Below are 10,761 nucleotides of genomic sequence, written 5' to 3' on the forward strand. Positions count from 1 at the left end.
CATCTGGAATGAGTTTTATAAGACAATCGTTCTACAACACCTTGCTATGAAAGTAGCTTGCAACTTAGTTTCAATGTTTCATCACGTCATGTAAAGACATCTTAACAGGGAAATGGCATCAACGGCGAGTTGAATGCCTGGTCTTGAGTCAGCTCAGTTGTCCTACAACACAATATTCTATAACTGGCAAGTTTTGTCTCGTCTCGTCTCGTCTCTTATTATGTCTTCTGTTAGATCTTTCACGGAGGACAAATTCCAGAACTACTGATATGGTGGAGGCTACATGTGGACATTGCACAAACATCATCCTGCTTGAGTGTTATTAACAAAAAAATCTATGAGTGTGATTGTGTAACAAAGACAAAAATGTTATGCTGTAAATATCATATCAATGTGCTTATAAAGACAGTATGTAAACACGTACCAAGCAAATAAAATAAGGTGTGTATAGAGTACAACTTTAGCTATCTAAATGGCATTCTATTTGTCAAATTTTCCAAATCTTAAGGATTTGGCTGTCTAACCACACATTGACATGCACAGCTCTCGGGTGAGGTTAAGTCTTCAAATCTCCAGTGGGTGAAGTCCCTTCCATATAATCTATGTAATGTATTACAGGTTATGGACCCATGGAGAAAGGAGCGGTGGAGTGCATGACACTTCTTTCTGGATATGACAGAGTTTGCCTTAGCCCATTGGTCCAGCAGGCAGAGGCCAGTAATCAGCAACTACAGGCAGATGTGTGATGCAGGAGAATGGCACTCTTCTCATACCACTGTGTAGCAGTGGTGACTCGTCATTCTCCTACCCACATTTTTATATTTTATATTATTATAATATATATATATATATATATATATATATATATATATATATATATATATATAGAGAGAGAGAGAGAGAGTTAAGGTCAGAAGTTTTTCAACCACTCCACAAATGTCTTGTTGACAAACTATAGTTCTTGCAAGTTGGTTGGGACAACTACTTTGTGCATGACACATGTAATTTTTCCAACAATTGTTTACAGACTTATAACTCACCGTATCACAATTCCAGTGGGTCAGAAGTTTACATACACTAAGTTGACTGTGCCTTTAAACAGCTTGGAAAATTCCAGAAATGGCTTTAGAAGCTTCTGCTAGGCTAATTGACATCTTTGAGTCAATTAGAGGTGTACCTGTGGATGTATTTCAAGGCCTACCTTCAAACTCAGTGCCTCTTTGCTTGATATCATGGGGAAATCAAAAGAAATCAGCCAAGACCGCAGGAAAAAAATTGTAGACCTCCACAAGTCTGGTTCATCCTTGGGAGCAATTTCCAAACGCCTGAAGGTACCACGTTCATCTGCACAAACAATAGTATGCAAGAATAAACACCAATGAACCACGCAGCCGTCATACCGCTCAGGAAGGAGATGCATTATGTCTCCTAGAGATGAACGTACTTTGGTGCAAAAAGTGCAAATCAATCCCAGAACAACAGCAAAGGACGTGATGAAGATGCTGGAGGAAACAGGTGCAGAAGTATCTGTATCCACAGTAAAATTAGTCCTATATCGACATAACCTGAAAGGCCGCTCAGCAAGGAAGAAGCCACTGCTCCAAAACCGCAATAGGAAATCCAGACTATGGTTTGCAACTGCGCATGGGGACAAAGATCGTACTTTTTGGAGAAATGTCCTCTGGTCTGATGAAACAAAAATAGAACTGTTTGGCCATAATGACCATCGTTATGTTTGGAGGCATAAGGGGGAGGCTTGCAAGCCATCATGTTGTGGGGGTGCTTTGCTGCAGGAGGGACTGGTGCACTTCACAAAATAGATGGCATCATGTGGCAGGAAAATTATGTGGATATATTGAAGCAACATCTCAAGACATCAGTTAAAGCTTGGTCGCAAATGGGTCTTCCAAATGGACAATGACCCCAAGCATACTTCCAAAGTTGTGGCAAAATGGCTTAAGGACAACAAAGTCAAGGTATTTGAGTGGCCATCCCAAAGCCCTGACCTCAATCCCATAGAAAGTTTGTGGGCAGAACTGAAAAAGCATGTGTGAGCAAGGAGGCCTACAAACCAGACTCAGTTACACCAGCTCTGTCAGGAGGAATGGGCCAAAATTTACCCAACTAATTGTGGGAAGCTTGTGGAAGGCTACCTGAAACGTTTGACCCAAGTTAAACAATTTAAAGGCAATGCTAGCAAATACTAATTGAGTGCATGTAAACCTCTGACCCACTGGGAATATGATGAAATAAATAAAAGCTGAAATAAATCATTCTCTCTACTAATTATTCTGATATTTCATATTCTTAAAATGAAGTGGTGATCCTAACTGACCTAAGACAGGGATTTTTACTAGGATTAAATGTCAAGAATTGTGAAAAACTGAGTTTAAATGTAGTTGGCTAAGTTCTATGTAAACTTCCGACTTCAACTGTATATCCTTGAGTTAATAAAGCTGCATTCAAATATAGTCACTTTTTTGTTTTCTTGAGTAAGGCAGCTCCAAAATGCAGGTCTTTCAGCCTAGCTCAGTGCTTTCTGTGGTGGTGGTGGGGCAAGCCAGCAGAAAAAAGGAGCATTGCGCTGTGATTGGCTCAGTGTTCTGTCTCTCATGGGGACACTATGTCAGGGGGTCATTGAAAATGTAAGGGTAAACATTGAAAATGTAACCCCTTTGGATCCTGCCATATAGTTATAATACAAGTGCCCAAAGAAGGCTGAAGGTCTTTGGCCACAGATAAAATGGCATCAAATCACGTTTTTGTACAGTACAGTAGCTTTGACTGGACTGATCATGTCAACATCTTACTTTCAAAATCATAGCTAGCAGTCATCATCATGAATCAAGTCAGCAATCTACTGGCAAATCCTTTTTAATCCTTGTCATATGAAGAGAGATAATGAAGAGAAATTATATATAAAACATATCGGTGCTCATCAGCCATTGGACATGAACGTTACACAACAAGTTGGAAATCGCAAATTCAACAGTGAGTGGTTTGGAAGGAATCGGTGAATGTAGCTAGCATTGCAAATGGGAAGTCGGGAATAAACGAGCTCAGACTGGGAAAAAAAAACGTTTTGAACGGTCATCCAACCCGGAATGGTAAATCTGGCCTCTTTCTCTTTGATGACAAAATTTGTCCACAACGGACCACCACACCACATTCCTGTTCAAGTGAGCACATCACAACAAGGTGAGTCCAAAAATATCTTATATGCTTCTGCATAAATTGTGTAATATGCCTGGAAGATATGTATACTCTATCTAAGAAAGTAATACTAAGTTTATGTTGTGTAGTAAGCTGTTAGTAGCCCATGTGCTTCACCCTAAAAATGTGGTCTATTTTCAGCTCTTCATTTTTCCTAACGTTACTGTTCTGACTCGGTGGTGCACATGTAGCCTATAATCTGTTTTTGAGAAATGTCATCATCGAATATTGTAAGAGCTTTCATTGTCTACTTACATGCTCCCTTTATTTATCCTACGGTTCTGAAGTGGTGTACAGGGAAATACTGTAAGAGCAGCCCATGTTCTACATTCTGTCAATGTACATTTCAAAAGTGCTGAAAACAGTTATATTGACTACTTTCGTCTTAGCTCGCTAATTAATGTCTTAATCGAAATTACAGAATGCCTATTATCCGCTCGTCGTTCCCTTATGCCATAGTTTGTACATCTCAAATTTCCGTAGGAACCACATTTGTTTAAGCAAGTCAGCTGTATCAGCTATGTTTTTTAAAAAGGCAGTAAACAAAGCTGAATTAACTGTTTCGCTGCCAGACAAGGCTCTAAAGATAGCCAGGTCTAGGTAAGGCAAGGATTCACTTCATTGTGCTGGAAAGAAAGCTCTGCTGTTGGGACAGCTTTATGTAGGCCCAAACAGTTTGTGCGCACCGCTTGTCACCATTATAGTGAAATGAATTCATTGTTTAGTGTTGTGTTGTGTAATGGGTTTGCTGGCATGCATCCCCAATTTTGGGGGGGGGGAGTTTGCCCCTCCATGATTTACATGCTAAAATCGCCACTGCTCTGTACGCTACTAACCAATTCATAGCTTCCTCCAGGAGGAAGCTTTGTATCGTCAGTAGCCTACAGAGTAATATGAGAAGAATGCAATTGCTAAACTTATGTAGATATTCTAAACAAAGCGTTTTGATAACTTTCAAGTGTGGCAGTTCCACACTTCACATAATACAGTAGAAGCAGTGTTCTGCTAATATATCTATGTGCAAATATTACACTTTCCCTGTATGCTGTACCTTTTGGTTACTGGCCCAACGCTCTTAACCACTAGGCTACCAGCCACAATGACATCAGTCACATCAACCCGACGTGTTCTCACCTCATCATGGTAAGGTTGGTAGCCTAGTCTCATCAATGGTAAATGTTATTCTCTGTGAAGTCTCCACCCATGTCATAGAATATGTAGTCTATAGACAGCCCCCTCTTTCGCAATGTCTTGCATAACTGACATCATCAGCCATGCACAGCATCTCCCGATTTATACATACATTAATGGAGTTTTATATATTCAACTAAAGCCAGTCAAGATAGCGGATCTTCATCTCACTTCGTCACAGTGTCTAACAATTAACAATGAATATCATTGATTTCCAGTAAGTAATTTTTTTTTTTATTATGTATTTTCAACAGCAAAACTGTCGCCATTTAACCAGTTTTGCCCATAGGTTTGTAGTTCACGTCAAAATTAAGGTGTTCAGTTGCCTTACTGTAAACGTATGTGTTTTGATCATATTCTATGTTTCAATGCCAAACTATAATTCAGACAAACACTTGTGACGTTCAAATAATTCATTAACATTGACAGAGAACACTGATGGGTTTGATAATTTACTTGTTGCATGAATGAACTCAAACACTCTTTTTCATGACAAAATGTAAATCAATTAGTAATACATTTCCATTCCATCTTGTGTACTGCTACTAATTGTAAATTATGTGAAACTATACAGAACTATGTGCTTTAATAATACACCAATAGGATATTTATGTCCTGGATATCAAAATGCAATCAAAGGAAAAGTAAGCAAGAAACTACATTAATGCATAGACACAAAAATAAAGCAAATATATGCATGCAAGCCTAAATAATGCCACCAACTCCCTTTCCTTCTCTACTCGCTCTCTCTGTCTGTATGTCCCTCTTATTCCCTCCCCTCTCTCCCTCCCCTCTCTCTCACACACTCCTCTCTCCCTTCCTCCCCTCTCACTCAAACGCTCTCTCTTATTACCACTCCTCTCTCTCTATCTTCCCTACCTCTCTTTTCCTCCCTCTCCTCTCTCTGTCCATGGTATGTCCTGCAGTCTCTCTTCTGCACTTGCGGCAGTGCTCATATCGTCACTTATCTAAATGGGATCTTTGCCTCACTATCTGATACAGGCAGACAGGAGGTGAGAGCTTCCCGGTTTCCTCCTCTCTCCCTCCTCCATATTTGTTTTCCAAAACAGGGATATGTTGTCCACATTCACAGCGTTTGCCTAAGATGCTTTCGTGTCCCCCGCTTTCAGCTGAGAAACAGGACCCATCATAGAGCCACAGAGATAGCAGCAACCATTTTTTTATGACACTAATATCAAGTGCGTGGAGCCTGCAGGAGGAGAGATTCTTATTGCGTTAATGCACAAGTCAAAGATAAAGATGAGAACGAAATCAAGTGCCTCCAGATTTCTTTTCAGTCCCTCGAGGATTCTGCGATAGCATTTTTTTTTTGTTGCTAAATCAACAATTCCCTGCATATTGTCCGTGGGCTTGGACATTTTACCAATCACCACACTATTTCTGCATAAACCAGTAAAATCATTGCAATATTATAGCATAAAAGTGCAATATTATAGCATCGCAGCGCAAAAAGAGAGCTCTGCACATTTACTGCATAATATGTTTCATTCAAGCCATACGTCAACAAACTAATTGGACAAAATCATTGCATATTGCCATGCAAAATGTAAGAATTGGCACATCTAAATAAATCATTTATGCCCGCAAATATCACAGAAAATCCCCACGAAATCCTGGAAGGACTGGCTAATGAATGCACAGTGCGAATGCCATTACGTTGCATGAGTGCCTCCTTTCATGCCGTTAGAGGAGATAATCTTTATACGGCACATATTTAGACTATGGTTTATACAAAGTAGCCTTTTGTGGGGGTTTTCTTATTCAGCAGCAATACATTAATGTATGGTAATTGGGCACCAGCTCCACCAGCACTCCAATGCCATTTGCTAGTTAGAACAAACGCTTGAGCTCTTGTGAAACATTTGCTCCATTTGCACACACACACAGACACAAACACACCCTCCCTTTAAGAAAAACAGACTTACGTGTTCTGAAGCGGTGGTGTGGGCGTGTGGCTGGACCTTTCACAGAGCGTCCAGGGTTCCAGCGCCCGGTGGGCTTGGCTGGGGGAGGTGGTGGAGAAGTGGGCGATTGCACCTTGGTTGTGGCTTTGGTAGTTGTTGATGTTGGACTAGGTCGTGAGTTCGGGGGGTCCTTATCCTTACGACCGTTTCCCGTGTTGCCGTTCTGCTGTACCGTGGTGCTGTGCGGGGTCATCTCTTTACCCCCAGGCAGGACAAGTCGAGTGGTGCGGGTAGTGGTGGTGGTGCCCATCACGTGGGTGCCACTGCCGATCCGGTTGTGGAGGTGCGGGGCAGAGTGGTTGGAGGGTGGCACAAATCGAGTTCTCGGGGCTGGGGCCGTGCCATCGGACGCTAGAGGGTTGGTGGTGGAAGTCGTGGTCATAGTGTCTGGTCGTTTGGGCAGGGCGCTGGGTTCATAGAGAAAGATGGGATCCTGCCCTATGCCTTTGGCATCCACCAGGTCCGTGGGCAGATAGTCTTGAATGGAGCCCACTACAATCCATTTAAGCAGCATTAGACTGAGGCCAAGGCCCACAAAGCCCATCACCAAGGGCACCGCACACAGCCAGGTCTGCTGGCGGGACCACACGGCACAGGGCCCACAGCGAAGAGGCCCCGGGGCCCGAGGGGAGGCCTGTTCGTCCCCGGGTTCCTCCAGGGTCATGGCCCCCAGAGTGCTCATTCCTGAGTGCTCACTCATCCTGCCGATGCCGTTAAAGTTCAGGGGTCAAACCGGAGGCCCAATGACAAAAGGGCACAAACGAGACAGGGGATGGGGAACAGAACCAACAGTGGGCATCTTACCAATGCACCCACACAAAATGTCTACATTTATACCCACACACACATAGACACAAGAGGGCACCCACAGACACGTACGTACAAGTAATTACAAGCCAAGCAGCTCACGAGGATGCACACGTAAGCAAATATACACTCCCTCTGGCGCAGAGCTAGCTAAGTACACACACAAACAAACAAACAGACACACAGGTTGGACATGGATAGGTGAGGATGCTGAACGGAGGGGGTGAGCCACGCTGTAGTTAGGTGGTAACGAAACAACGGTAAATCCCAAGATACTTCACTCCCGTATGAGGAAAAAAGCTGATGAAAAAGGCAGGCAGGAGAACATCGATTCACGGTGTAGCAAGCTTCAGACCATAGCTGTAAATCCTGTGTGTGTGTCAATGAGAAACAAACCTCCTCTGCGGCTCCAACTCACTGCTTCTCAATGGCACTCTGATCCACGGCCCTCGATTCCTTTTCCTCTGTGGCTCTGGAGGGGTTGCCCTCTTTTTATTTCTCAGGTGTTTTATATAGGCTCCAGTCCAGGGGCTTCCTCTACAGTCTTCTTCCCTGCCTTGGGTCAGCCTCCCCTTGCTGTCCTTCCAGGCAGACCTGTGAAGCGTTGTTTCAGCTGTAGTGGTGAACGGTAATCCTGCATGAAGAGAGCCAGTGGAACTGGAGAGAGAGTGGGGGAGAGGATCTGTCGGGATGTGGCTGGTGGGGCGGAAGAGGGGGGGGTAAATCCAACGGATCCCCATCCAATCCCTTTCCCCTCAGATCTCCTGGACTGTCCGTCTTTCTCCAGCTGTCTGTCCACCGCCTGCCATTGTGGTAGAAAAATCTGAAAGCCTTGGCTGCTTGTTTGCTACATCAGTCCGCTACATTCCCACATTGCCGACGGAGGTGAGAGTGGGAGAGTGAGCGACAGCAAGGGAAACAGAGAGAGCAAGAAAGAGGAGGGGAGGGGGAAGAGTGCTGCTCTGAAAAACTGATGCGGCTGCTGTTCTTGAAGGCTGCCTACTGGGAGAGATAGAAAGATTTGCTCACTCCGCTGTGAGTGATGTGGGCTCCACGGCTCCCGACCAGCGCTTTCCTCCCTTTCACTCTCAGCAGGATTCCAGACTGACAAACAACAACTGCCCCATCCCTTCTCTGACACACTGCGTGCGTGCGCCCTTGTAAGCTTTTGCTTGTGAAAGCGAGATAGAGGTAGAGACCACACTGCCTTCCCTCTCACTGTTAAATGAAAGAGAGGGCGAGAGAGAGTGAGAGAGAGAGAGCGAGAGAAAGAAAGAAAGAGGAGGCAGAGATTCTGGGAGTAAGCTCTGCAGCAGCAGCAGCAGCGTAGACAAGGGGGCAGCGCACAACACACCGTGTGGAGGAGAGAAGAGCTGCCACAGACACACCCCAGGAAACAGAGAGAGGGAGGGACGGAAGAAGTGGAGGAGAGAGAGGGAGAGGTAGTGAGGTGCTACATTCCCCCAATCTAACACCAGCAGTGCGGGAGAAAAACAAACCAAACATTGGGCTCATAATTTATGGGTGGGTTAAAGCCTCCTTCAACCTTAAGTATTTTTTGTATTTTCTTAGGATCCCCATTAGTTGTTGTTCAAGCAGCTGCTGCTCTTTCTGGGATCCACAAAACACATAAAACATGACATAATACAGAACATCAATAGACAAGAACAGCTCAAAGATTGAACTACACAAATATGAAATAACAAACGTCCTACTGACACAGCACTGAGAGAAATATAGATACCCATTATTGTAGGCCTACATCCAAATACATTAATATATTATATTTTCATATATTCTATTTACATTCAGTGGCATCTATCAGTCACACGCATACATACTTCAATAAATATACATATGCCTACAAGTTATTTAGGTCAGATAGGGAAGAGGCATTGTGCTGTGACGTGTTGTTTTATCTGTTTTCTAAGCTAATTTGGTTGTTTACTTGAGTAATTTGAGATGGAAGGGAGTTCCATGTGATCATGGCTCAATCATGCAGTCAGTCTCTCCTCTACTTTGAGCCAAGAGACACTTGCATGCCTACTGTTGACAGCTGTGTGTACACTGAAGGGCCAGACGTGCTGCTCTATTCTGGGCCAGCTGCAGCTTTCTAGCTTTCTAGGTTCTTCTTTGCAGCGCTTGACCATATCACTGGGCAGTAGTCAAGATTAGATGAAACAAAAGCCTGCAGGACTTGTTTGGTAGACTGTGGTGTTAAATATGCTGAGACAAACCTCTCAAATCAAAATCAAAGAACATTTTATTTGTCACATGCGCCGAATACAACAGGTGTTGAGCTGTCACAGTCGTGTGTATAAGTGGCAGGGAAGTCAGGCGCAGGAGAATCAAAACTTGGTGGAATGGAATAGTTTAATAACTTAAAACACATAACTCTAAAACCATGAAATACAATGAAACAAAGTGGGTACGAGGACCCGTCGCGCACCAAATACAAAACACGAATACTGAACACAAAAAAATCTTCTTACAAAGAGGGCGGATGAGGGGAAACAGAGGGTTAAATACACAACAGGTAATGAATGGGATTGAAACCAGGTGTGTAGGAAGAGAAGTCAAAGCCACCACAATGCCAGGTCTCTGACCTTATAGGCGGTCTCATCATTGTCGGTGATCAGGCCTACTCCCGGTTTTGTCTGCATACTTAATGATGGTGTTGGAGTTGTGCAATGGCCACACAGTCGTGGGTGAACAGGGAGTACATGAGGTGAATAAGCACACACCCCTGAGGGGCACCCGTGTTGAGGATCAGTGTGACAGATGTGTTCTCACATACCCTTGCCACCTGGTTGAGGCCCGTCAGCTATTGTCATAAGAGATGGTGGAAGAAACATTATGTACCAATAAGTTACAAGCAACGCGAGAAAAAAAAACAGAATAGCAGTTTGTTAGGAGCCTGTAAAACGGAAGCAGCACCCCCTCCCTCGCCATTCTGCAGTCCCCATCTTTACAACATTCTAATCAATATGCCTTGACCCTGACAACTTACAGTCTAAGGTGACACCAAGAAGTTTAGTCTCCTCAACTTGCTCAACAGCTACATCATTCATTACCAGACTCAGCTGATGTCTAGAACATAAAGAATTAGTTGTACCGAATACAAAAGCTTTTAGTTTTAGCTATGTTCAGATCTAGTTTATTACCAGCTATCCATTCTAAAACTGATTTCACTTGCTGTGGTGGCTGAGGTGTATAATGTTGAATCATCAGCGGACATAGATAGACACATAGGTTTTGTTTAAGGCTCTATTAGTAAAAATAGAGAAGAATAAAGAGCCGTGACAGCTCACTTGCGGAATACCACACTTTAGATGTTTTAGATTAGGGGTGAATGTTAATTTTTATGGAGAATGTCGGACTTCCCTGAAATGAAAATGGATGGCCTTCCCATTCAGCAAAATATATTTGACCTAAATGCTCCCTGAACGCTTAAAAAAAACAAGTGACCCTCCCCTGTACCCAAAATTATAATTAAACAAAGTAAATAGCAGAGAACACGTCTACCATTACCCATACTTTTTAGACAGACAGAGCCTTAGATATG

At 43.4% G+C, this 10,761-nt stretch overlaps 1 protein-coding gene across 1 annotated transcript in view; it reads right to left on the reverse strand.

Annotated features, from left to right (window-relative positions):
* nrg3b (neuregulin 3b) overlaps positions 1 to 8,476 on the reverse strand; it is a 401,552-nt gene extending 393,076 nt beyond the window's left edge. Inside the window, exon 1 of the mRNA XM_020454441.2 lies at positions 6,351 to 8,476. Coding sequence (XP_020310030.2) covers positions 6,351 to 7,089 — 739 coding nt within the window. The 5' untranslated portion in view covers positions 7,090 to 8,476. The remainder of the gene's footprint in view (positions 1 to 6,350) is intronic.
* Between the last annotated feature and the right edge of the window lie 2,285 nt (positions 8,477 to 10,761).

Source organism: Oncorhynchus kisutch, linkage group LG20 (assembly GCF_002021735.2).
Source record: "Oncorhynchus kisutch isolate 150728-3 linkage group LG20, Okis_V2, whole genome shotgun sequence".
NCBI classification, from domain to species: domain Eukaryota; kingdom Metazoa; phylum Chordata; class Actinopteri; order Salmoniformes; family Salmonidae; genus Oncorhynchus; species Oncorhynchus kisutch.